General features: G+C 41.1%; 1 protein-coding gene across 3 annotated transcripts in view; it reads right to left on the bottom strand.

The window, feature by feature from the left end:
- Positions 1-224: 224 nt before the first annotated feature.
- The window catches only part of SETBP1 (SET binding protein 1), a 269,604-nt gene continuing 241,876 nt past the window's right edge, over positions 225-27,952 (bottom strand). For all 3 annotated transcript variants that reach the window (XM_054283286.1, XM_054283288.1, XM_054283289.1), the window contains 2 exons: positions 10,952-11,119; positions 225-5,878 (listed from right to left, as the gene is read on the bottom strand). In XM_054283286.1, coding sequence (XP_054139261.1) covers positions 5,322-5,878; positions 10,952-11,119 — 725 coding nt within the window. In that variant the 3' untranslated portion in view covers positions 225-5,321. The remainder of the gene's footprint in view (positions 5,879-10,951; positions 11,120-27,952) is intronic.

Below are 27,952 nucleotides of genomic sequence, written 5' to 3'. Positions count from 1 at the left end.
AAGAAAGAAAGAAAGAAAAAGAGAGAAAGAGAGAAAGAGAGAAAGAGACAAAGAAAGAAAGAAAGAAAATAAAAAAGAACAGAACCAAAGCATGTTTTTATCCATTACCATAAAGAGGGCTCGTGAATGCATGGTATTAGTATCCCAAAAGCTATTAAACTCCCTAGTGATGGGAAACAGATGGAAAATAAGACAAAAGAATTCACAACTCATGTTAGACTGAATTGAATTCCTTTAATTTCACACAATGAATAACATATGAATAGGATTAACTTTTTTTTTTCTTTTTTTTTTTTAGTTAAGTGCTCTATACTGTGCTAACCTGATTTGGTAGCGAAAAGACTGAGCTTTGTTTTAGAAAAAAATGTTTAAAAACCAACATCTAAGATCATGAAGGAGCATGACATTAAAGCATGCCAGATGTATCTAAGCCTCAAAGAACATCAAGTCCATATCCATTTTTAAATGTACAAAAATGCTTCATGAATAAAAACTGTTACAAAAAGAACATTTCAAACAATGTACAAGTTTTTTTCTTGCCTCTATATTCAATAAAATACAAATACATTTTTTTGCTCTAAAATATGTTTACATACAATCAAAGTAGAACATGCAAATTACACTTTAAAAAAGGCTTTTAAAAACCACTTATGAATACAAACTAAAAATTAGCCAGCACGACTTATAGAACAATCTTGTGCCCCATTCGTTTGATTTTTTAATTTTTTGAAATACAGTATATACATATTTAACACTTCATGTGCATTTATTATTTAAGAAATAGCTTAAAAAATAAAGAAAAAGAAAAGTAAAACAAACCAACATGGGATTGAACTGCTTCCCCATGTTGTCCAATTGGCAGCTCTTTTCATGTTTTTATATTTTTTTCTTTTTCTTTTTTTTTCTATGTAGTGTTTTATGCAAACTAGGCAGGCATCTTAAGGAGATCTCCAATATGTGTTCTTTGTTGAAATGTGCTTCTAATTATCTCAGAACTGCTGCACCCCAGTTTTTGGATGATATGGAAAGAAGAGGCATTACAAGGGCAAGATGTTTATTTTTTCAATTCAGAAAACCATCCTGGTTTTGCTTCTTGGATTCTTTTTTCCTTTTTTAAAAAATTTTGGTGGTTTTTTTTTTTTTGTTTCCCTTTTCCCTGTATTCTTTTAGTTGTTCTTCAAACTCTTCAGGATGCTCATTAGATGTGCTTACGTGCAGTCCTGAATCAGGGCCTGTGAAAATAAGAGTCAGGGAAATCCTTGTGTTTGGAACAATGATTTATGTTTGTTTGGTGCATTATTGCAGTGCTCAGAAGTCCTCGTGATGAACTGGCACCCCATTGCACCAGATGCTACCCAAATAGTCACAATTAGAATATTCTATGTTCCACAACATTTCTGCCAAATGGGCCATGCTGTAGGATACTTGGGTAGCTGATGACTATTTTCACCTCTTTTAAATTTATTTTTTTCCATTTCTTTTTTACAGTTATCCAAAAACATGCAAGGTGCTTCACAGAAAATTTAATATTGAAGGGCTCAAGAAACTGGCAGCATGAAGGTCTTGGAGACACAAGTGGTAATGGTTTTTTTTTTTTATTTTTTTTAATTTTTTTTTTCCTCTCTCCCTGAATATTTATCCCCATTTCTGGTTTTACACTGGATTGAGGAATAAAAGACCCACAGAGTGGATGCAAACCCGTGGCCTTATTTCATATGGCTCACAGCCACGTGATACTGTTTTGTGTGTTTATTGAAGCATGCTCAGATGTGTGCTAACCTGTGACACAGTGGAGGTGTTTGAAAGGTTTTTTGGTCTTAGTAAGCAAAAGGGCTTTCACCCCAGTATTATACAGTATTTGGAAATGTGTGGAGAGAATCCAGAGAGTTCCTCAGTAAATCTTCCTTGTGGTAAGGGAAAAAAAAAACAACTCAAAAAGCTCATTACTGGAATATTGTTGGGTAATAAACGGCAGGAGTGGGATTTTAGCCTTAAGCCCTAAAACTAAATCCTTTATGATCTGCATGTAGTACATCGCCTTAAAATATTATTCTGTCAGCAACTTGCTTATCATCTTTATAGACTATGCAACATGCAGAACACAAATTCTGAGTGCCATCTAACAGTATTTTCAGTCTGCTGTTTATGACACTAAAAAGCCACTCTCCCTGTCAGCCCAGGACCAGCTGCATGAGGGTGTTGTGTGGACAAACAGCCAAAGCTGAACCACAGCACCACGCTCCACCAGCACCTTCTTGCCATGAAAACACAAACCTTGATCTTCTGGGTAGAGCCCATCCCATGCTGAGAGCTTTTAGCTACCAAGTCCTGAGCTTAGTTTCTCTAGGACAAATAGGACCCCTTCATGGTTTTGCTCAACGAAGGGTCTGTGGGGTTGTTCCCTCCATGTGGATGCTCTCCTTAAACACTGTGCCTCTAGCAGCCTTTTGGATAGCACTTTTTGGAAGGATAAGAGCATTCTTTTCCCAAATCTCAGGAGCTTGAGAAGCAGCAGCCACTCCATTATCCTTCCCTGGGGCAGTTTTATCCCAGTGTGTTCAGAAAGGTCCAGCCCAAATCCAGCCCTTGGGGGCACTCTGACCCTCTGGAAGCCACGATGGGCGTTGGATGGCAGAATTTGTTGCCTTCAGACCTACTTTTCACTCGCTACGCACTGAAATGTCCTTCAACGCTAGGAAGGACATCACTGGAGATAAAACTAAGGATAAGTTGTTTGGCTTAATTTCAGCTACCTGGAATACCAAACTTACGATTTTTTCTGTCATTTTAAGTGACTGTCACCTACTTTCAAGCCCAAAGGAGATTGGGAATAAAAGATTTATAAGTTAACTAAACCTCAATCCAATGTTTTATAAGGAAGAAGAGAGGAGTTCAATGAGGTTTAGGGTTTTTTTCTGCAGGCCTACAACTTCAGTCAATAACACTGTGCTAATTCAAGAGAGCTGAAAAGCAAAATTGGTTTTAACAGAATGAGCAACCAGCCAATTTATTTCTAAGCTGCATTAATTGGAAAACAAAAAGCACAAATAAGTATGATGAATGATGCAAAACAAATTGGAAACAAAATTCTGCGATCCCTCTTATCAGTTTTAAGGAGTTAGGACCTCAAAATTTGTTCCAGTCTTAAAAAAATAAAAAATAATACATCCCCTCTTCCAGCTCCCCGACGCAATCCTATCCCCATATGCGTTCAGTTTTAATAAGCTAAGGTGCTATCACAGAAGAAAAATCAGTCTCTAAAAAACAACGAGTTGTATGTTTACAGTGTTCCTCTAACACCATAGTCTTGATATGATTTTTGTAAATAAATAACAGAATAGAAACACAATATTTTTTTGTGGGGACTTTTCGTTGAGTTTGTTGTTTTGTTTTTTTGGTGGGGTTTTCTTGTAGTTCTTCTTTTTTTTGTTTGTTTTTTTTTAGTGTCGTGCTATATGAAGCTTCCTTGGCAATAAACCAATTCAAGATTTCTTGAAAAAGGGAATAGAATTTGGCTTGTCAACCATTAAGAAATTCCAATCCCCCCTCCCTTGGTGGAATCTTCCCTCCCTGTTCCCATTTTAATATCCATCTTGCCATGCTAGGTGTTGAGTGCACCGCAGGATTTAAAAAGAAAGGAAATAAAGTTGAAAGTACCTATTTCAAATTTCAACAATTTACTTTCTTTTTTAAAAGCATTGACACTGCAATGGAACAGTTTTTTGTTCAGTCTTTGTTTTAGCGAAACATTTTAATTGGGCTGTGGATATGGAGCTTGGGTATTTTGCCCAAGTTTTATCAATGGCTAATGGACAACTCGAATGAGAAATGTACAATTTGAACTGACCATTTAAAGAGACGATTTGTCACACACAGTTTGCATCCATGCAGACTGAGAGCTTTATAATTACATTATGTACAAAAAAAAAAATTATTTTTTAGTTTATTAAGGCAACCACAACTTGGAGAACATGTCCAAAGTGGCATTAATACAATTGCAGTGGTGATACCCTTTGAACATTTTTATTTCTATTTTCAGATAAGAACACTTATTCTTTTTCTTTTTTTTTTTTCAGAAATAATTGCCAAGAAAGGATCTATTATCCATAGGGTTTGTTCTATATTTTTTTAAAACAATCTACTTTATCTATTTTCTTTAAAAGATAATATCAAGGCATTGCTACCCAAAGCAAATTATTAATATTCTGGTTTTCCCGTTAATTTCACTGGGAATTGCAGATGGCAAAAACTTGGTAGATTTGGGTTCTGGTTTTTATTCTATTTTTTTTTTTGTGTCCTATTTTTTTTTCCTTTTATCTTTTTTAATTTTTTTTTTGGTGATTTTTTTCCATGTTTACTATAACTATTCCCCAGAAGTGTCTTGCTGTTCTCTACTCATATGTACCGAGCATCAAAACAACTTGGCTGATGGATGACCCCTTTTTCACATGCCATTGCCAAGTTGCTTCATATAAACGTGCTATTGTAACCGAATATCCGTGTATACCTTATTTTAAATGCTGTGATATTCCATCGTTTCTTGGGATAGCACTCGGAATGAGTGTGCACGCGTGTAAGGCTCTAATTTTCTATTGCCTATATTGCAGCTAGTTGTAACTAGGCAAGTAAATGAGAAAGAAATATATAGTTCTAGCAGGAGCCAGGCATTTTGGCTTATGCTGTCCCAAAGCCTGGTAGGTATATAAAACTGGAAAAAAAAAATCAAATAGGTTATAACCAATATCACAGTTGAGAAAATTACATTAATTTTTGTTGGGTTTTTTCTTCTTTGTTTCTTTCTTTGTTTCTTTCTTTGTTTCTTTGTTTCTTTTTTTTTTCCTTTTTTTTTTTCTTTTTTACAGTGATTTATACTATGGTAAAGTTACTCTTAGTTTCACCTGCCCCACCAAACAGAATCAGAGTCGAGCATGCACCCTTAGTGACAACGTTCTGCTATCTGCGAGGATGACTTCCAGCCTCTGGGTACAGTATGAGAACAGCAATGCTGAGATTCAGATTAGTTTTGGAAACTCGGCAGAGTTCATGCTTTTTCCAACTTTGACACACATCCTCCTCCCCTGTATCCCCCACTTTTCCCTTGCCTTTCCCCCCCTCTTTCCTTGGGGGGGTGGCTTGGGTGAAAGCGATGAAGAGGAAAGATGCGCGCCCAGCTGGCACAGCTCTCTGCAATGAGTTCTGGCTGCTGAAGGGACAGGTCAGTCTGGTGCTGCCAAAGGGGTGAGGCCGACTGTGCACCTCCTGTCCCCCAGTCCTGGCGTGCTCCACTGTGGGCACCCAACATCTGACGAGGTGCACTGGCCTTAGGGAAGGCCTTCGCTTTCGTTCCCTCTGCCCTTACGGTGCCGCTTCACTTTCACGTCCTCCTCTTCCTCCTGCGGGGACTTGTTTTTCCTTTTTCCGACCCGGGGCGCCCGGGGCAGAGGGAGAGGGAGTGGAGGGGGTGGAGGAGGCAGAGGAGGCGGCAGCGGTGGTGTCTCTCGAGCCATGTGTATGACAGCCTCGATGGTGGCCATGATTGTATCTTGAGTGGCTGCTTGCTCCAACATTAACGGGTTGAGTGTTGGTCTCTGACCTCTTTTGCTCGGAAGGTCAACGCATTTTTCCAGAACGGGCATTTGGTCTCTGGAGTCTTCGTCAAAGGAAAGGGGTTGCTTCCTAGGACGCCCCCTCCTCTTCTTCACGAAGTTATTGCCTGTCTTTGATTGTCTCTGCAGCCGCTTGGCTTTCAGGATCTTGTTCACATGGTCCAGGTTCTTCTTTGTGGACAGGATCTTGGTGTAGTTGCACATCTTGCGCACCTCGCACTGGATTGCTTCGATTTCACGGCGCTTGAACCTTTTCTTCAGTGGTGAGCTGGCTGTTGGGACACAAGGAGAGAAACAGGGGTGGGTCAAACAACAGTAATTGGAAACTCTTCTTTTTTTTTCTAGCATCATGAAGAGTAGATGGAAATACAACTTTCACACAAGTAGTCTTCAGAGATTGCCTGTTCCCTCTTCTAAAGCAACAAAGTTTTTGCTACAGCAACGTTTTAGCATAAGTTTGCTTCATTCTCATTTTTCAACCTTTAATTGGAGAGAAGGAAGCTCAGCATAGCCGTCATATTGGCCCAACCTAACTATTAAACCTTCTGTACCCCAAAGATATAATCCTGATGTCTTCAATTCAGCCTTTAATTCTTGTCACGAATGCCAGTTAGTATGAAAAGTGTTTGTTGCTGAAAGTAGTGGGCAGAGACAAGATGTGTGGGTCACTTCATCTGTGGCAAATTCATTACCCCTGCCTGGGTTTCTGTACTAGCTGATACTAGCTGAAACTACTCAGTCATATAATTGACTTTAATGGCCCCCAAAGTAAGCTTACTCCTGGTTCAGATCACTTACTTTAGATCTGAACCAAGTCCAAAGTAGTTAAGTTTCTTGCCAAGGTCACGTTGTGAGTCATTGTCAGAGCTGGGAAGAGTACCCAGAATTTCTTGGCTCCTTGTCCTTTGCTTAGGACACGAGACCTTGCTTGTTTTGCCTAAATTGTCTCATTGTCCTTTCCTGAACATGGCATCTGTTCAGAGTTCAGGATTTGCACACGGATTAGGAGTAACTACCCCTTTGTGAGGGAAGCAGAATGTATTAATTCTGCGATTGCAATAACTGGTGCTCCCTTTCACTCCTAACATACCTGTTCTGTGCTGCTGGGAAAGAAATGATGGAACTCAGAATTTCCTTTTTGGTAAAGAATAAAACATCCTACTAAATTAACCTCAGCCCACATCTACTTGCAAACTTAATTTACACCTGACTGTCAAGCAGTCATTTGGGTTTGAAATCCTTGAAGTTTCCCGAGCAGGCAAGATTTTGAGAAAGGTTCATTTGGGGGTTATCTCTGCCTACATGGCTAACAGGCTAATCTTCCAGCAGTAGTTTAAATAAAGTTGCTATTGTAGCATTTTGTGCAGATAACCGGGAGCTGTCAAGTTGTAGAATCTCCTCTTGCTCTCTATGGGCTGTGACAGATTCAGCATATAAACCTCATTCACTGGCCTCCCCTCTTGGAGAACATAAATTTTTGGCTCTTATACCACCATGTTGCTTGGATTCAGTGAAGAGCGTGCATAAACAAACCCAAGTTACAATGTAAGAAGCAGGAGTGAGTCATAAACAAAACACAGACATATGCTCTCTTATAAATAAAGACCTGGGATGGCCAACTTCCCAAAGTCTGGTTTTCATTAATTACAAAACAAAATACATTTTCCATATGTAACCCACTCCCCACACCAAAAAGAAAAATAAAACCCATTTGCAGTTTGTGGTTCACAAAGGACAAAAGAAAAGAGGAATGCAGTCATTTTGGTACCAAAGGAAAAGAGAAAGGAAATGAAATATCCAAGTTGCTCAGGAGAAGCTAATTAGTTGCACAAAATTCCTCCCAAGTAGGTCACCCCTAAAAAACTGTGGATTCAAGATCCCTAAAGGCAAGTGGCAGCAAGCTATTTCCCAGAAATTTGATCAAAAAAGGTTAAGTCCCTGTCACAGAAAATGATTATTCTCATCTGTTCTCACTGGTGATTGACATAAGGAGCCCCAATAACTTCAGCCTTAAGCATTAAAATCCTTTGAGTCCCACCCATATCCTGAGAGTAGCTTCAGGTCAGAAGATCTAAAAAATCAAACATTTGGCACACTCCTCAAGTTCACTGTCCACCTTTTGCCTTTTATTTCTATTGTCAGGGCACATTTTCAAGTCCTATTTTTTTTTTTTTAATAACACTATTTGAGGTGGTTTTTGTTTTTTTCTGAAAGTAAAGCTGAAATTTTTCAGTTGGTGATTGACAACGGAAAATTTATCAGAAATGCAGGAAAGCTTGCAAGGTATCACGATGATACCAGGAGATTTGGCTTTACTCTCAATTTTCATTGGAAAGAAAGTAAGCCAAGGAACTGGGGAAAAAAAAGATTGAAATAAAGCATTAGCCAAGTCCCTGCAAAGATGTTATGTGTTTACTGAGGTTTATCTGCTGCCAGCTGTTTCTGCAGATTGGTGTTACCACCTGAGCGTGGTCAGTGGAGACCTGGTCTGTACAGCTGGCAGAGGATGACCTCAGCTCCTAAACCCTAAAACGGGAACTCTATGCAGTTCAAGATGACCTTGCTCATTGTTTTGATGTCCTGATGCTGGGTAAGAACACAGAGCTCCTGTCCATCCTGAAACCCTCTCAGGCACTCAAGCTGAGAGTCCTGAGTGGAGCCTGATTCTGAATGGACACGGCCCCAGAGGAGCAAAGGCTGGCACCTGCCTTCTGCCAAACTGCCCAATTGCTCAAAATTAACTGATATGCAGGCAACTGTGGGTAGGCTTCTGCTCCTGCATGTAAATGGATGGCCAAATACCACTTTCAGTGCATTCCTTCATGTTTAGATACTTTTTTTGCCCTTATAAAACTTTGCAAACTCACAAGTCTGTTCATTTTTGTGCTGAAACACATTTTCACATTTAGGAAAAAAACCCCTGTGTGCTGTTCTGTGCTGGCTTACTGCACTAATTTTTCCTTTGTAAATGCTTTAAGGTGTTTATGGCTTTCTCAGGGAGCTTGTTAGAAGCTACTAATAATTCCTTTTCTTTCTTCCTAGCAAGCCTCTGAACCTGCAGGCTCAAGAAATCATTTGAGTTGTTGCACAGTCTGCCAGTAGTCAGAATGCATGTACTGGGTAACTACCTGTGCTTTCAGGTCAGGCTTTTAAAACGAGATATTAGGAAACCCAACATTATTTTCATTATTGAATGTCAGGGACATCTGATTCTACATTTGCTGTAGGAAGACTATGCAGAAAGAGTCTGATGGGCCTGCAGGGGGAAGCTTTGATGAGGTGTGCCTATGATAAAATATCAGGGAGATCTGCCAAAGTAAACTAGTATTGAAGTGAGAGCCATTAGGTGTTATCAACTCATCTGGAAGCTCTTGGTGAGCAACCTTTGATATAAAATATTTTCCCATATTGCCATGTGACATACTGCTCTGCTGAAAGCCAAAGCCATGCATTAATCTTTTCCATTTTATCCAGACAGACCCTGCCCAACCCTGGACCCAGGCTGGTCTGTGTTGGCCTTACTTTTTTGGATTTTTTTCTGGTCTGCCTCCACAAAGGCAAAATCCAGCCCAAAATGAAGGGAAAATACAAATGCATGATGCAGCACAAGCTTTTATACTTTTGCTTCATCCTTTCCCCACTCTCCAAACAACCCCAGCTAGCTGCCCCAAAACAAGCAAGAACCAATGTTAGCCTTAAACCACAGCTTTACACATTCCAAATAGGGCACACGGAGGCCTGGTGCTTCTCCCCTCCCACAGGTGCAGTGAGGCTCAGTCTCACAGATCAGAAATGGCTGCAGGCCATGCTGGGAAGCCATACAGGAATGAAATGATGCTGGAAAGAGCTTCTGAAGCAAAGAGAGACACTCCTACCAAAAATACATATTTCCAAGGGGAGCTAGAGGAAGCTGAAAGAACCATGGTGAAGGAGGTGAGCCCAGGCAGATCAGACCCTTTGGATGTTCTTCATTATCCCCATAAGTTTATTCTGGATGGCTCTGTTATGTCTGAAGCCCTAAAATCCTTGCTGCCTGTTATTCTTCATCCCTTCAGAGGTGCCTGAGGCCACTTGCAAGAACATGGCACAGAGGAGGCTGCTCAAAGCTGGGGTCAATTTCTTGGCTTGCATTGGATGGAGGAATTTTCAAAGAGATTCCTATTAATTACAGGAAACCCATAGCACTGTCCTGTTTTCCCATTAACACAGTTTCTTTTACTTTTCAGCTAAATTATTTCAACATCTGGGCTACAGATAAACCAACAATTTAATTAGACTTCTGAAAATGGAAAGAATGAACTATGCAGTCAAGCATACACTTTCATCTTGTAACGGATCATAAAATATTTGTGTGCTTTCCTTCTCTGCCACTTTAAAAATCTGTCCTTGGTTTATATATAGGAAAGTACTAAAGACTAAATAGACAATCCTGATTTTTTTAATATAAAAATTTATCTTTACAGAGGCTAATTTGCAGTATGAAACCCTTGTTTTATTCAAGAACTGAAAGGGAAATAAAAATAAGTGCATTGAAAAAGCACTTTCAGCTGAGTGATTAAATATGCAATAATTCTGTAAGTCAGTGATACAAATATGTTTCTTTTGAATGTGGCATCAAAAGTTTGACAAGACTATGAAACTCCTAATGCCTGCATGTAGGGTAATGAACTGTGGATTCCCCAGTCACTGGAAATTAATAAAAAATGGAAGATTAACCTCTCTATCCATGCCCAAGGAAAGGCATGATGATGCCTGAATGACTTGGCTCAATTTCCAATGGTATAAAGATATCACCTTTCTGATCTGATTCAAAATAGAAGCACAAAATATAAGTTGATAGAAAAGCATGCTATTCTGACTTATTTATTCTGGTATTTTAAATCACTGCTCATTGCCCCAGACAATTTTGCATTTGCAAGACAGAATATTATGCTAAAATCACTGAAGTATGCAGTAAGAAATCTCATCTGCTCCTCAGCTATTCACTGTGTATTCGGTTTGTTCATGCTACAGGGGTGGGAGCATTTAAAAGAAATGAAGAATGGGGCTGAGGAAGGAACCCAGGAGTCTTGCTTCAGAGTGTCCTGCTAGACCCTACAGGCTGGTGCTACTTGCATCCTCATTGTTGCACAAGTGCTGGTGTGTGAATAAAATAGATTTGGTGTGCCAAGATCTACAGTCATGGTAAGAAAGCATTGGAGATGTTACAGCCTGATTATCACATTAGGTATTCACATTTGCAGCTACTTTTCCAATCAGGAAGAGAACTGGGTGAACATATGGTACAGCTCCAGAAGGAGGAAGACGGGGAAGAAACAGAGGGGCTGGAGTGAAAACAGCATTACCTGCTTCAGATGTTGCTGATGATGAAGGTAGGAGAGATAATACTGGACTTGGCATTGCAACACTGTCAACACCTGCTGGTTTCCTTCTGGTCATCACATTACAGGCAGAACTTTCCATTTTACCATGAAGTGAAGTCTGGTCTGCTTTTAAGTGGGGACCTGCAATTCCTGGGGAAACAAAATTTGGATGAGTGTTAGTACTGTAACATGTCTGGGGATATATCTGAAAAAAAGATAAGTCAGTTGTTGTCCTTGCTACATTGATATATTTCCATATTTTCTTGTGGATGTATCTGTAATACAGTCTTGATACCAACAAAGATCATAACTGTTATCAATTTTTGATAATTTTGCTGGAGGATGTACCATCACTGGTCTCTATAAACAATGGTGAACCAACAAAACATTTTACTTTTAGTACATTAGTGCATTAGTACTTTTTCTTCTAAAAAACCACGTACACTCTGATACATGTATAAAGACAAATATCCTTCATAACTCTATTTACTGGGAATGCCTATGTATCATTTCCTGTGCAGCTCATTCTCCACACATAGTTACATACTTCTCTGCTATAAACACCTGACTTAGTGGGTGTTTCATCTGAGCAAGGAGCAGGCATCAGGAACAACCTCAATATGCAATTCCCATCCGGAGCACGTTACATTTATTTTTCAGGAATTCCCTTCCTAATTAAATTTGCCTTGCAGCTCATCAAAGGGAAGTGAGTTAAGGAAAGAAAGAGTTGTTTGTCATATATCTTTCTACCTACAGTTTACAATGCGGAATAAATGAGTGGTAAAATAATGCCAAAGAAGTTAAATATTCCAGAAAAATAAAAGCTATGCACTATGGCTGGCAAATTCCTCCGCTAACAGTATTCCTCAAACTCTTGTGTAGTTTTTAACCATTTTGTTTGCTTGTAAATATGTGAAATTTAAACTCCTGGCATGGAAATTTGAAAACCTCTCCAAGTCTCTGTGATGTTGGGCTTCAACATGATTAGGGCAGATATTCATTTGTCAGAGATAATCCTTCATAAATTCCTTCTTTTTTCAGATCTCAACCTACACATGAGGCTCAGATAAAATGCACCAGATTTTGGCAACTAAATTATACAATGATTCAAAAAACCACAGAGCAGCTGATGTTGAAAACTTCTCTTGAGACCGCCTTGCCCACGTCACCCTGCTCAAACAGGGTCATCCAGAGAAGGCTGCCCCGGACCACATCTGGCCAAATGAGAATATCTCCAAGGAGGGAGAGTCCACAACCTCTCCCTACAAACTGTTCATCCCCTTAGTAAATCAACACTGTTCAGGAACAACTTGTGTTAATGTTTCAGCTTGCACCCAATTACTCTTCTCCTGTCACTGGGCAGCATTGAGAATAATCTTGCTCCATCCTCTCTAATCTTTCCCATCAAATATTTGGATGTGTAGAAAAATCCCCCTTAGCCTTCTGTTCTCCAGGCAGAACATCCCATCCTTCTGAATCTTTCCTCATAAGAGAGATAATATCCCAGATTCTTCATAATCTCTGTGGCCTCTGACTGGACTCTCTCCCATATGTCCATATTCCTCTGGCATATCAGCCACTGCTCTGAGCTCTGAAATACTCCAGATTTGTGGAGGGTGTTCTCTACCCTGCCATCCTGCTCATTAATTGACATATTAAAAGTTTTTAGTTCCCATATCATGGGGTGCATCTCTGTCTGGTCTCTAAGTGGATTTTGTGCTACCCATCACAGCCCTCTGAGACCAGCCAGTTTTCAGTCCATCACAGTGTACATTTATTCTGCCTGTGTTTCATAATTTTGTCTGTAAGAAGCTGATGGAACTCAGTGGCAGAACTCTTGCTAAAGTCAAGATAAAACCCATCAGATTGGTGAGGCATGATTTCCACTTCACAGATCTGTGATAACTACTCCTGGTCATCTTTTCCTCCTTCATATGTTTGAAAATGCTCTTCACAATTGTTTACTCCATCAAATTCTAGAGACTGAGATGAGATTGAATAGCCCTGCTGCTTCCTTGCTTTTGCTTCTTGACCTCATTGGACTGATATTTCTTCTCTTCTAGTCCTCAAAAACCTCTCCTGATCACCACAATCTTTCAAAAACAACCTAGAGTAGTCTCACAGTGATGCCAGCCAGATCCCTCAGCACCTTTGGGTACATCCTGCCAAATCCCATGGATTTATGCATGTCCAGTTCATTTAACTGTTCCCTAATCAGATCTTCCTCCAAGAGCAGGTTTCCTTTCCACAGCAGCATTACAGGCCTAGGATTCTCAAAGGCCAGTCCTGCCAGTAGAGATCAAGGCAAAGAGGACAATCAATCTCCTGCTGATCTTTTTCAGCCGGGGTCCCTGTTTCATTCAGCAAGGGGCCCATATTTTCCATAGGCTATATTTGGCTGCTTTATGTAACTGTCAAAACATTTCTTGTTGATCTTCTGCCCTAGATTCAACTCCAGGTGGGCTTTGCCTTTCTAAGCCCATCCCTGTAGATCTCATTCTCTGGGTCACCAGCTTCCATGTGTCTTTTGCTTCCTTTTTGTACCTGGAGCTTCTTGATCAATCATCAGAATTCCCTGACATCTTTGCTGAGTCTGATTTGCCACCGTGGCCTGGTTTTGCATGTCTCTACAATGTTCCTGATCCAATATTCCTGATTCCTTGTTCCCTAGGAGTAGAGTCCAGCCCCTCTCTGACCGTCCTGCCAGGGAGTTGCAGAGAATGAGAAGCTCCCTCCTGAGCCTCTTTTACTCCAGGCTGAGCTCCCCCAGCTCCCTCAGCTGCTCCTGCTTCTCCAGACCCTTTTCCCTTTTTGCGTCTCTTCACTGTGCTCAGCTTCTCCATACACAAACCAAAAATTCCTTATATTTACTATTTGGAGCTGCTATGAACAGTCCCTATGAACTTGGGTTTCTGGCACGTAAAAGGAGAAATATCAGCAGATCTGTGGGTTCTCTCAGAAGCTGTGGAAGAGATGCCTATCAGATTCAGGAGGCACAGAAATGCTACAGTGAGAGGAGTCTGAAAGACAGGGATACAATTGGGCCAGTTTGGGAGAGGAGTCCTGATGAAAACGTGACCTGATATTAGCTGGTGGATTTAAGGGAGGCAAGAAAGGGCAGAAATAGTCACGAGTGAGACAGTGTTACAGGTCACAGCTTGGTGGGGATAAACAGAGCAGTCTCTGCCTATTAGACCACACATCTTTCCAGAGCCTCAAATCTAGCATTAAGCATCTCAAATTGTATCCATTAAACTTCAATCTCTCTCTGCTCGGCTTCTCTAGTGCAAATGAGAACAATAATATACCCCTCATCTCAAGAGCAGTCCTGTGAAAATAAAATTATCAACATTCATGAAACATTCATCTATTCATACCGAGGCTTAGAAATGTGGAATAAATGAGACATGATGTCATGCACTGAATAGCAAGAGGAAAATCCAGCTCCCAAATAGCTGTTCATTAGGTGAGCTCTATGCATTGAATAAAGCAGTGTCCCATAGAATAAGTGAGATATTTGACTAGGTAATTACCCTTTGGAGCTCTGTGTATGCACACCTGAGGTCTCACCACTACACAGTGCTTGAGTTTGTGCCTTAACAATATTTATTCATGAGTGTAGTGGGCGCACAAGAAATGTGCACATGTGGGTGCATGTATCAATACACACACACATATTTGCACGTGCATATGGTACATAATAATGCTAACAACCTCATAAATTCAACATCTGGTCCTAATTAAACTGAAGGGCCTATATAAAGAGCCGTATGAAAACGTGCAGCTGTAACCTGTTGACCTCTATTGATAAAAAAAGAAAAAAGTCTGTGAAGCTGTGTTTCAACATATCAAGGGACAATCACTCATTTTTTCAAAGGTAATCCCCCACAAACCACTTATCCTCTCAAATCTCTACCTGCACACAGTGTTTGCATTAGGGACCTTGATTTATGGATCCCCACTCCTTGGATGGAGAGGCCAACTTCCTGTTGCCGTGGTTACTTAGATCTTGGTTCAAGGTTAAACTACTCCCAAATCAAAATCAGTGGCAGGCACAGCATCTAACAGCCAGGTTATTGACTACCCTAGGATGCTTAAAGGTCAAAGACCAAAGTGCTGCTCACTGCCTTTGGGGTGAGTCAATATTTTCAATATTTTTATTCTGTTTCTTCTGAAGAAGTAGTTGCCGCTCAATTACCACCTATCCGGGTTTAGCAAGGTCATACAAATCATTGAGGAAAGTCCTCCCCCTACAGAAGAGATACAAATGTAATGAATTACTTCAAAGTCTACGTGGCCCAATTGCAGCTCATCACTGGTGAATCATGGGCTCAGACATCTGTCTCTTGTTTTAGGGGCTTGGTTTCCTCAGCCTGTGTCCCTCACATCACTGAAAATCTCCTGTGTATTGAGGAAGAAGGGTAATTTATGGATCTGGACCAGTCAATAAAGGAGAGCCATCAGTTTTGTTTCCTGGATACCAGAACGCAAACAGAGATTCAGAGGCATTGTTGGGAACACACAGAGGTGCAGCAATTTGCTGACAAGGTTTTGATGCATGCTGCAATAGCGGAATGTCTGTCCTTCAGTGGGAAGACCTGCTGGTGTGGTATCATCACCTCTCATTGCATTTTTTTCCTCTCAATTGGGCTGCTCAGAAGGCCTTGGGTAGGAGCAGGCCCTCGTTCAACCCAGATAAGAGTCAGGTGAAAATAAGGAATTTCCAGGGATGTAAGAGTTTAACATTCACACGCTCGTTCATTGAATCAGTATATTTTATCCTTTGGCACTACCTCAGCAAGAGAGAAGATTCTGTGGGGGCTGGAGCACTTTTGCCATGGAGACAGGCTGAGAAGAAATGAGAGTTTTTCAGACTGAAGAAGGCTGTGGGGAGACCATACAGCCCCTTCCAGTACTTGAAAGGAACCTCAAAAAAACATCTGAAGAGTGACTTTTTTACACACCCAGGTAGTGATAGGACAGAGGGGAACTGATTTAAATTCCAAAAGGGGATTTTCAGATATTACAAAGGAATACTCCCCTGTGAGGGTGGGCAGGCCCTGGCCCAGGGTGCCCAGATCAGCTGTGGCTGCCCCTGGATCCCTGGGAGTGTCCAAGGCCAGGCTGGACAAGGCTTGGAATAACCTGGGACAGTGGAAGATGTCTCTGACCATTGCAGGGGGGTTGATACAAGATGCTATTTAAGGTCCCTTCCAATCCAAACCATTCCATGATTCTGTGATGTAAACTCATGGCCTGATTCAGACCTTATTTGTCACCTATCTGTTAATCTTTGTGCATTTCCTCCAAACTGGAACCCTTTTCATCCCATGAGAGACCCATACCTTAACTTCCCTGAGCCCTACAGACAGCACAGACAACACCACATGCACATGCAAGCAAACAATGGGCAGCAAAGTAGGAAGGAAATCAATCATTATGTACATAATGAGAAAGGGCACGGAGAAAGGACAGCCTCAAAAGCAGAGGTGGACATGCTGGATTTTATCAGGAGCCTGAAACAGTGATGGTATGATTATAAAGAAATAATCACCATAATCATGAGTAAAAAGGTGATTCAGGAGAAGCGTGATTCTAGTTCAGGGCCAACTGGCAGAAAGCTTGTGTAGGAGGGAAGACAATGCTGACTTGAAATTGGCCTTTCCTTAAAGATTTATGGCATTTTTCATTCACTGGCTGAGCAACTTATGAGGTCTAACTGAAATTAATACATTAATTTTAAAGACCTGGTAATTATTGTTATTGTTATTAAGTGCTAACTTTTCAAGCAATGTGGTCCAGCTGCATTGTGCTGGGCTCTGTACAAATGGATTAATTTACTTGCCTTGCTTTACTGTTAAATCATGATCACCCTGCTTATTGCATTCATCTGTTTTCTCTCATCGTCTACTTGCACAGAAAGATTCTTGGACAACGTGCACCTTTTCTCCTTTAATCTGTGCACAGAATCTAGCACAACGTGCACTCAGGCTGGAACTCAAAGTGCCAGTCCAAAGAGATAATAAATGTTAATTTGCCATTGGAAAATGGAAAAAATCACCTGATAAAAACTGATCTCAGCAAAACTTCTGCTAGGGAAGATTTTTCTTCAGAGAGTTCATTGGGTTGGATTTGTACAGATCTCTGGAAATCCACATCTATACTTAAATTGTTTGTGTGTCGGACCATTGTTATTGGAAAACTCTTACAGATGGTTTTATTTTTTCCCTCCCAGTGTCTTTGCACAATGAAGCTATGCAATGCAGCTGTACAGGAATGCACGTCTAAACATGCAGTTAGTCAGAGCATTTGCATTTTGATAACTCCTCAGTTTGGAATAAAGAACCAGAAGAAACCTCATATCTTGGTGAATCTTTTCTTAAGGCTGGTTTTAAATAAATCAGTCAAAAGTTTGGCATTGCATCATATTCCAGAAGGGAGAACTGAATTACTGTGTGATAAATGTAGTTAAGGAAAGTAATTATTCTTCTTAAAGTAATATTATTACCTTTCTAACTTATGGAAGTAATTTCCCTGGGTTCTATTTGACGTGTATTATCATTTAAAATAACTGTACTTTCAATGTAAAGCACTGCTTTATGACTTTAAGTCCTTTTATCTTCCTCCCTTTTCCACCACCACATTAAAAACTTCAAATTCCACCTTTTCTAAGAGGGATTTTCTATTTTGCAGAATGTGTCCCCCTGAATAAAACCGAGTGCCTGCGGAATAATAATGCAAAAAAATTACTCCCATTGCCAACAGGCAAAAATTTAGGAGATGAAGTCTGCTTTATTTCATTCTTGCTATTTTCCTACATTTTTTTTTTTTAATCAGAATAGCTTTAGAGAAAGAAAGAGGGAGACAGAGAAAGCCATCATTAGATAGATCTTCTGATCTTTATCTCCAGTAGCACAGTCAGAAGAGCTAATACTATGATGATAGCTTTGAAATCTCTTAGGAATTGAATAAAAAGAAGTGATAGTGATGAACTCCCAGCTAATAAACACAGAGTGCTTATTTCTGCAGAATGATCAATTTCCAGATGTCCTGAGGCTTGTCTGATACAGTTGATTTACTCATTCTCCCTCACTTCACTAATAAAGCTCAAGTCCTACATCAGATTAGAGAAGAGCTGGATTTCTTAAAGAGGCAGGAGGAGGGCTGGCATCATGGCATACAAATGCTGGGAGACACACTAATCTCTTCTGCCTCCTTCCATAACCACCAAGCTGTCTTAAACAGCTGCCTTCCTCCGCTGAAATCATACACTTTATCCACTTTGGGTTAGTACAGTAATGCAGACAATTAATTTGTTATCTTGTTAGTGGAAATTTAATGCAATGATCTAAAAGAACTCTTACATATTGTGATAAACTTTAGTGCCTCCAGGGCACTTCTCCTCCATAGGACTCATTTCACATCCCATCCATTATGTAAATGAGATGTGGAAATAGTTTAGTTCCCCTAATGTATTTGTACACTGATGGATTGCACAAAGTCAGCCCTACTGAAACTAATGAGGTTAAATGCATCTTGCCATTCCTTTCTACTTGGGTGAATCTCTGTGCCTTCGCTCGAGAAATCCAGCGTGAGTCTTCCTCTCCACTTCTCCACAAAGATAATTGTGTTTCCTGACAGGGAGCACAGGGCAATACCTGAAGCCTGGCAAGGATCTCCTCAGCCTGCAGAGCAGCTGCTCTGGCTCTGTGCAGGCTGGGGAAGCTTCAGGTCCCCTTCCAGTTTGGGGACAAAGGTCCCAGGGCCACGTGGATCTGCATGCAATGACATGCAGTACTTGATGATGTTGCAGACATCTTTTATGGAAAAATCCTTTCCTTTAGGATTTTTCCTCCTGAGAAGCTGAGAGGCCTCAAAATCAAAATGTAAACATTGATTATCTGCTGCTGTGGAATGCAACAGGTGGATCTGTGATTGCCCTATGTTGGATGTTTGTAATTAATGGCCAATCACAGCCCAGTTGGCTTGGACAGAGAGCTGAGCCACAAGCCTTTGTTATCATTCCTTATTATTCTATTCTTAGCTAGCCTTCTGATTAATTATTTATTAAAACTAAAATTAAAACCTTTCTTCTATTCTTTTAGTATAGTTTTAATGTAATATATATCATAAAATAATACATCAAGGCTTCTGAAACATTGAGTCAGATCCTCATCTCTTCCCTCATCCAAGAACCCCTGTGAACACCGTCACAGATGACTGCATAGTTGTCAGCATTGCCAGTAAAAGAATTAAACCCCAAGAGAATAGGGAAAGAAAGCATTTTCTGGTCATCAGAACAAGTCTCAAGACTCCACTGCTCAACCATAAAATATAAGTAAGGTGTTCTTCCTAATATTTTAGCTTACCCTGCACTCTGTCAGTGTGAGACCATTCCACCCTTGTGGATTTTGTGAGGCCATTCCACCCGTTTTGTCACTACAAAATCCTTTCCAAAATCCTTCTCCAGCTCTGTTAGGACCCTTCAAGCAGTGGAAGGGCCTCTAAGGTATCTCTAATCCTTCACTTCTCCAGGTGAGCGCTCCCAGCTCTCCCAGCCTGGCTCCAGAGAGGAAGAGCTCCAGCCCTCTGAGCACCTTCATGGTCTCCTTTGGGATTCTGCCAACAGGTCCATATCTCTCCAGTGCTGGGGGCTCCAGGGCTGGGCACATCACTGCAGGTGGGGTCCCATGGCAGGAGAGTCAAGGTGGAGAATCCCCAGCTTCAGCCTGCTGCCCGTGCTCCTGGGGCTGCAGCGCAACAGGATGGTCAGCTGCAACCTGAATTTTAGAAGACCAGTCTGCTGTCTTTTTCATGTTTGTGGTGAATTAGACTTCCTGGCAGATGCAGTCCCGCTCTTCTTTGCCTTTTGGTTTTGCTTTGGGTTTTCTCTTCTCTGCACCAGTACAGGAAGAATCATAGACCTCCTTCCTCCTCCTCATATTGCCAGGGTGAGTCAGGAGACTGAGGGAGAAGGGACATGCATTCCCCATCACTGGAGATGAAGTCTGTGTGTCTGGAAGCTCAGCCTTTACTGAATTTGGTGAATTCCAAGATGAACACTTGATGGAGCTTGTGGGAGCAGTTCACAGACCAGGGCAGCACAGGATGGTCGCACAAGGTGACTGTAAAAGTGCTCCTGCCCTGTCCCCTGCAGCCCCACTGTGTGCCCTTCCTCAGCCCTTCAAACAGAGTAGGACTGGGATTCTAAAATATCATGGAAGAATCCACCGAATTTTTTCTTTTCTTTTTTTTTTCTCCTTTTTTTTTTTTTTTTTTTTTTTAATGCCAGGAAGTAATGAACACGTGAAATTAGGATTTTTAGTGGAATTTGGATCAAAGTAGAAGAACACAGTAGTTATGTGTGGGTGACAGCAATAAATAAATTTAATGAAAAGAAAACCCGAGGGGTCAAAAGACTAATTCAGAGTCAAAGGCTCTGAGTTCCCAGGCCTTGTGAAGAGAGTTTTAAGGTAAAGGGCTCAGAATCAAAAGACTTCCTGCTCAGAGGCTGAAAATAGAACAAAAATTTGCAATTTACAGTTGTTGGAGACTGACAGAATCAAGAGGGGCAGACAGAGGCTGACAGGGTTGGAGAAATTAAATTTGCTGTTAAATCTCAGCAAATGAATCATTTAATACACAGTGATGAAGAACTAAAGTCTCTTACAGAGGAGATAGGAAAAAAATTAAAATCTGTGAATAAGGTGAAATGGAAAAGCATTGTTTGAGGGAGGATGCTTAAGTGGAAAAGTGAGACAAAGGCTCTTTTTGAAAAAAAAAAAAACAATAAACATGAAAAGCCATTAGGTGCACTGAGGGGAAGAAATGAAAAGATCTCCAGGTAGGAGCAAGGAGCTACCTAGAATAAGCAGTCATTCCAAGATGAGCTGTCACAGTGGATGAGGATTTGCTCACTGGGGAGAAAGAAAACAGAAGACAGGATTTCTTTCTCAAGAACGCAGCTGAGGAAAGACAGATGGGGAAATTTCAGTCCGTAAGTAATGAGAAAAGTCAGGGGTGGTATTTTGAGTTGTTGTTTTTCTAAACAACAGGGATGATCATTTTTAAATGTGGCAGATAGAGCTGATATCCCCCAGGCAAGCAGGGTTGGGAGCAGTTTGTATTTATCACAGATTAAATGGGACACTGGCAGCTCTGGTGGGAGAGTGCTGGCATGAGGCAGAGCTGGGAGAGTCAAGTTGCCAGCGGGGGGAGGACAAATGATGCACAAGGGCTGGGCTGGTGTAATGATGGGAGTCATTATTCAGGCACATCCATGGTACAAAAGCTGATGAAAACTAAGACAAGTTATCAGAATAATTAGCAAAAATCTTCCTGAATGAGTTCAGCTGAGACCTTCACTGAGGAAGCACAGTGTTCCTCCAGAAACAGCTTATTTCTCTCTGTGCATGCATTAGCGAAGGAAAATATATGTTTGCTGCATGAATTCAGCTGATATATTTCTCTTGCTAACATAAATGTTATATTTGCACCACACCAACTTCAGCAGTAGTGATATCTGTATTAGAGAAGTAAACTGTGTCAGTGATGTTGCTTCAACCCCAAAATGCATCTGGTTACCAGAAAGGAGCAGCAGAGAACCCGGGGAGCTCCTCCATTCAGTTCAGTGACATCTGAGCTGATCCCCCAAGGGATCCACACCTTTCCACTCCCCGCAGCTGCAGGGGAAGGTGGCTGAGGAAGCACAAAGGAACTTGGGGACAGGCGGGGTGAGGACAGGGAGAAAGTCACAGGGCTGACAAAAGCATCCAAAGCTGATGGTTTCTAAGTTGGCATTTTCCCTGCTGGGCAGGGCAGCAGAGCAATTTCATTTTTCTTCTTTATCTGGAATAAGCTGTGCCACAGTTCATACAATCAGAAATACTCTGAGTATGGCATGCATTTGAAGTGAAATCTCAGCACTTAATGGGAGTCTCCATAGACCCTGCAATCTAGAAGAGGTAAAGCTCCACTGTAACAGAGGAGTTTTTATTTTTAGAAGGCCTCATGTTGGCTTTATTTTAAAATCTGAGTCCATTCATCCCACTTTAATGCTGATTTATCATAAAGTGAGCGTTTTCTTTATCAGCAACAGAGAAGAAAAATAATACACACTGAAAGTGCATCTACTGTTCTTCTTCTATTTTCTTCTCTATTTCAGATCAACAGATAAGGGGTGTTTTCCCATCTTCATGAGGACAACTACAGCAACTGACTTTATTATGAAAACTGAAATCTGCTTAAACAGATGTATAGGTAAGCTTGTGAGTACTATTGACAATTAACTTTAGCAACAAATAAGTTAAACAGCATTTGAAAACTACTAAAATATGTGAAAATTATCAAATACATTACAATGTTTGGCTTTATTTAAATAGTTCAATGTTCCTATGAATGGAGAAAAGACAACCAGATAGGAAAATCAGAACTTTCCTTGAGGTTCATAATTTTGCTTTTATCCAGTTGAAAAACCCAGTGACACACTATTGTTCTGATATAAACCTTAGTGTAAAATATTCAGTTTTACATTCTTTTAAGAGGAAAATTCTGAAGGAAATACTTTACCCAGAGTGTTTTCCATTAAAATTCTTGCTGGAGACTGCTTCCTATAGCAGTGGAAGAAGGATGGCAGAGAGACCACGTATTATAAGGTCAGAGAGTGCCTCTGTGGAGCAGACACACAAGGAGGGATGTGACTGATGGAGAAAAGGTTAAAGAGGTGAAGAGTGCAGAGTGGAATGAAATAGGGAAAATAGATGGAAATAGGAGACAAATAATAGATTGGAAAGAAGTTGGAGGAGGGAAATCACTTATTACAGACATGTGTGAAGAGCAGATTGACAAGAACCAGAAGAAAGAGCATACATGGAAAACTCTAAATGCTCTTAACCACTGACATTTGGAGCTATGCTATCAACTTTAAGGTTGCACATCTATGCTTGACTCACTCTAAATTTGCACAGAGCTTTTCTTCATGGCTTTGGTGCAAGCTTGTCTTCAGTTTTCACATTTACTGGAGCCAAAACAGAGTATTTTAGGTTCTCCAAGCAGTGAACTGCTCTCCCTATAGCCTTATACTCTTATTTTATAGCACCAGGCAGACAAAATACAGACTGGAGGATCAGGGTAGGAATATGTTCCCTTTAAGCATCCTCTCTGAGAGAGCATCATGATGAAGCAAAGATTATGCAAGCAAAGATTTTTTTTTTTTTTTTAATGATGACTTGTTTCCTGGGGTGGCAGAATTTTATTGTACAAAAGCAAAGATGGAACAGAGAGAATCTGCTGAAATTCTGGCCCTGACTGAGACTTTGTTCAGGTCACAGCCCTATGGAAAAAACAACGAATGTCAGGAAACTGACAAGCACAGGCTCTCCAAACTTTATGCCTAAAATTAGTTTAACAGTGTACTTTCTTTTTTCAGGACTCTGTGTCCCAGTACAGACCGACACAAGGATAGGTCTCAGTTTCAGAAAATTGTTTGTAAAAGCTGGCCTTGTAAGTTTTGCAGAAAATATAGAATTCTGGAAAGAAGAAACCTAAAGGGACTTTATTTAGCAGTTTGGGTGTAAAAAGGAACTCAGTCCTTGTTTTTTTCATACTGGGACATGTGCCCAGGAAAACAGCTCAATCAAATTCAGTGTTTTGAATTTTCTCTTCATAAACAAATTTATGGATTTGTACTTAACACCCTCCTGACAGTGTTTTCTTTTAATAACAAAGGGAATAGTGGGTTCATCTCACTTTAGGTGGCAGCAACTCATGTTTCTATGTGAGAGCTATGTATTTAAGGCTACAAAGATAAAATTAGTGCAGTCAGAAGAGTGGAGTGGGCGTTTCAGCTGAAAAAGTGGGGCCTACTTCAGTGCAAGATTATTTATGCTCCAGGCTCCACTAGCTAAGCTTTCACTGACCATAATAAAAGCTGAGAAATCTAACTCAGGCAGCAATCTTATGCTGTGGATACCCAGATTTGGGTGAGAGCAACCATCCTCCCCCTGAAGCTCCGCGGCCAAATCCCCACTCAAGTGTAAATTCCTCCCACTGAAAAGGAGAGGCTCAGTTGTGGATGGTGCATCTCTGGGCCAGGAGCCTGAAGCCTGTGCAGGCACCTGGCTGCATTTGAGATGCTCTGAGGTATTTGAAACATCCGAGGGAGGCTGGCAGATATGATAAAGGGCTTGAGACAAGACCTCTGCCCTTGTGTGAGAGCAGCTGGAGGCCGGGCAGGATATTCTGGGCATCTCAAATGACACTTGACAACTATGTGTGGGCAAGTGAATCAAGTCCTGAGCCCTCATTCTTGCTTGTCCCAAAGTCCCTCGTGGGTAGGGAAATATCACTGTAAATATCCCCTTGTCACCTGGGAAGGGGCAGCACAAACATGTCCCGTCAACCCTTCCCTGAGCAGGAGGTAAAGTGGCTGTGATGCAAGACATCAAGGTGTATGGGCAGGAAATTTAAACCACAGAAATGTCCTCGGATCCTTTATGATGGATTTGTTACCCAGGCTGAAAATGAGGAATTTTTTTTTTCCTGCTCTAAGGCAAAGATCTTTGGCTTCACGTTATAAAGGAGCAAGCATATATTTCTATTTCCATCAATCAGAGCATAAAAATAAAAAATAATACTAATGACAATAAATCTGTCAAATCAGCAATTTAAGATTTCAGGAGGGAGACAAACACAGGAACTTACAGGATCTCCAGCTCTACAATTGCTGTTCTGCACAGAAGAAATCAATGAAACAAATATAGCCTATCCAGCTGATAGAAGAACAAACCATTCCTGAGTGCACAATTTGCTTCATCTGTGTTTGAAACTACCTCAAAGCAAAAAAGGCAATATGTCTCAGAATGATGAGACAACTAACTAAGCTTAACATTTCCTCTGCCCTCTTGTTTATCCATTCTTCATCGTTCATTTAGTTTTGGTAAAATACTCTGGAAGCAAAAGCATCATGATGACTTATGCACATGTATCACTTAAATACAGCTCGACCTCTCAAGAAAAAAAAAAAAAGCCTCTCAAGTTATGGTTTTGTCTTAAGCTGGGTTTCTCCACAGGAATTTCTCTCCTTCCCACAGACAAAAGAACCATTTCATCTAGAGCTGTGAATCCTCAGAGATAGAAAAAAATCCCCCATGAAATGCCAAAGACGCATGAGTAAAATATCTTCATTTATGAAGATTAACTGTTTAAATGAAGAAAAAAAGTGTTGAGCAACTGGTGGGCATTTTCAGGGCTTGCTGTGCTATTTCTGTACTGCTGTGCGGCTGTTTCTCATTCCAGGAGTTAAAGGGGGGGGAAAAAGGGTCCTCTGTTTTTTTTAAAAGATCTGGAACTACTTGGCATGTGACTTCAGAAATGTTTAGCACAGACTTTAAAAAACGTCATGGACATTTATCAGCCCAGGCCCAAAACCTGCCTTGTATCATCAGTCATCATGCTAATGAAAATACTAATGGCATTTCAATTGTGTTTCAAGAGAAATGAGCTGTTTCAACTGAACAGGAATTAGAAAAAAAAATTAAATTTTTGTACAAATAGTATATCTGTCTCCTTTTTTATTATTATTAATTAGATGAAGCATTTGGCTTCAATGAAGGCTGGGGTCCCGACTGTACAAGTAACATGGACATACAAAATGAGAAATGAACCACATCAGCAGGTAAAGGAAGAAAAAGAGTTAAGAATGAAAAAATAGAATAGGAAACAGAAATGCACAAAATGTTTTCAAATCATTCAGTGGTGTCTAATCTAAGTTATTTTAGTATTTCAGATGATCAGCAGACAGGAGAATCTCCAGAGGTCAAGTCATGCCACTTGAGCTAGATGCCTGTGCTTGAGTACAATTCACTGTCCCTGAGTTACCCTCACTGGCTGCCTCAAACCCACACAAACTTCCAGAAATCAACACGTGAGTGGCAGGCAAACAATCTCACCACCACCTAACAGCAAGTCAGCAAGATGTGCAGCCTGGTGACAGAACAAGAGGGAATGCCCTCAAGTTCCATGAGAGATTTAGATTGGATGTTGGGAAAACCTTCTTCATGGAAAGAATTGTCAAGACCTGGCATCCAGGCACAGCTGCCCAGGGCAATGATGGTGCCCCCATCCCTGGAGGGATTTAAAAGTTCTGTGGATGTGGCACTTGGGGACATGGGCCAGTATTGGCCGGGGGAACAGCTGCACTCCTGGTCTTGGGGGCTTTTCCACCTAAATGATTGTGTGATTTTATGTGCCACACCCCTGTTCCCCAGCCCAGTTCCCTCACACGGACCATCTCAGGGTTATTGTAAGGTGGGTGCAGGCAGCGCCTCTCTTCTGGGGCACAGGGGTGGGGACACAGATGGCACAGATGGCACCACCAGGCTGGTCCTGCACTGTCAGGATGGAGCGGGACAGAGGTACCCTGCAGATGAAAGTGTCAGTAGGTGGTGCTGATGGCCCAGAGTGCAAGCCCAGGTTTCACTGCAGCAGCGCACCCAGATCATGTGCTGTATCTCTTCCCTCCCACAGCTCTCATTTTCTCTGGAGATCCTACACATTCATCACATCATCTTCACAGATGGACAATGCCCATTGCAAATTTTGACTGTTAACTTTTTTCAATTGCCATCTTTACCCGGTTTTTCACTTTCTTTTTTGTAAATCCCCCTGTTCTATTGAAAAGTGGGAGTGACAGCGCAGCTGAGTGGGTGCAAGGCGGGTGACAAAGTTCAACCCACCACAGGTGGGGACAGGAAAGAGGCCTTAGGATGTTTTGTAATGGATGTATGTGGGTGCCTCAGTGTGTCGAGAAGTTGGGACTGGTGTGACACAGAGGAGGGGCACTTGCTCCCAGGCATGGTTTCTGTATGGCATGGGAAAGCACTAGTGGGTGAGCAGACCTGGCTGACAAGTCTGATCCTAGACCAAATGCTTTACATTTTGGAAATTTTTAGCAAAAAGATGAAGGGGTAGGAGATGCAATGCTTTGCCTTAAAAGAAAAAGCCCCAAAAGATTTTGAAAACAGTGAGGGTGGAAAACCACAACAGTTCCTGTGTTCTGATCTGCCCTGCCATGAAACCAGAACAAATAGGCTGCGGCAGAGTTTTAAGAGTCGATTATAAAACACCCCATCAGAACATAAACATCCCACATTGACAAAGTAATCTCTGTGGATCTCAGTGGGCCTGACCTGGTGCTGCCCTCTTCCTTGTATAGTCATGAATACAAATGCAAGGTGAATGCTGGCTGCCTTCTGATCGGGTGACATTTTACACCCATGTTACTGATGTCAACAACTGCATGAGGGAGCAGAGAATCAAACTCAGGATAACCACTTGCAAAAAATAGACGAGCAAGCTGAAGGCATGTTTCCAAGCAGCCCAGGCATTTCAGGACTGACACTTTACATGGCTAAGTCAATCCCTTTTGCACTCCCACATTTACTTAGGGAAAAGCCTTGTGCTTTATGTTGTGCTGTAATACATTGTTTGAGCAGGCACTGCCCTATCTGCTCTGCTCCTGCCATCTCACTTTGTGGGTACTAAATCAGTGAGAAGGAATACCCCAGCAAAACTTCTCAGATATCTCTGAGATCAAAGCGTGCAACCTGTGTCTCTGATATGCAAAGGGAGAAAAATTACGGCTTGTCTCTCATTCTGTTCAAACAGTCCTTTCTCTTTTCACGCAAACAAACAAATAAACAGCAAATGCCCTATTCCCACCTGGCGTTGCTGCAATGTTGTGTTTGAGGCTTTAAAAGCGTAAAAGTCAAACCATTCAAAATGATGGGTCCCGTAGCTAATGTAACACGGTCCCAGGGGTACCTGGTAGTGTATGGTATTGCTGCACATGGTATTAACTTTTATGCCTTCTTCTATATATGCAATGTGGCTCATTTATGGTTGCTCTGGGAACCGCTGTGTTTACATAAATTTTAATTTCCTGTCTTTTGTTTGTTCTCTTTATCATCTTTCTAAAACAAAATT

This window comes from Melozone crissalis, unplaced genomic scaffold, assembly GCF_028551555.1.
Source record: "Melozone crissalis strain CALT ecotype California unplaced genomic scaffold, PUWL_Pcris_2 ptg000036l_1, whole genome shotgun sequence".
NCBI classification, from domain to species: Eukaryota; Metazoa; Chordata; class Aves; order Passeriformes; family Passerellidae; genus Melozone; species Melozone crissalis.
The sequence above is the reverse complement of the archived record's forward strand: the minus strand, read 5'-3'. Positions and strand labels throughout refer to the sequence as shown.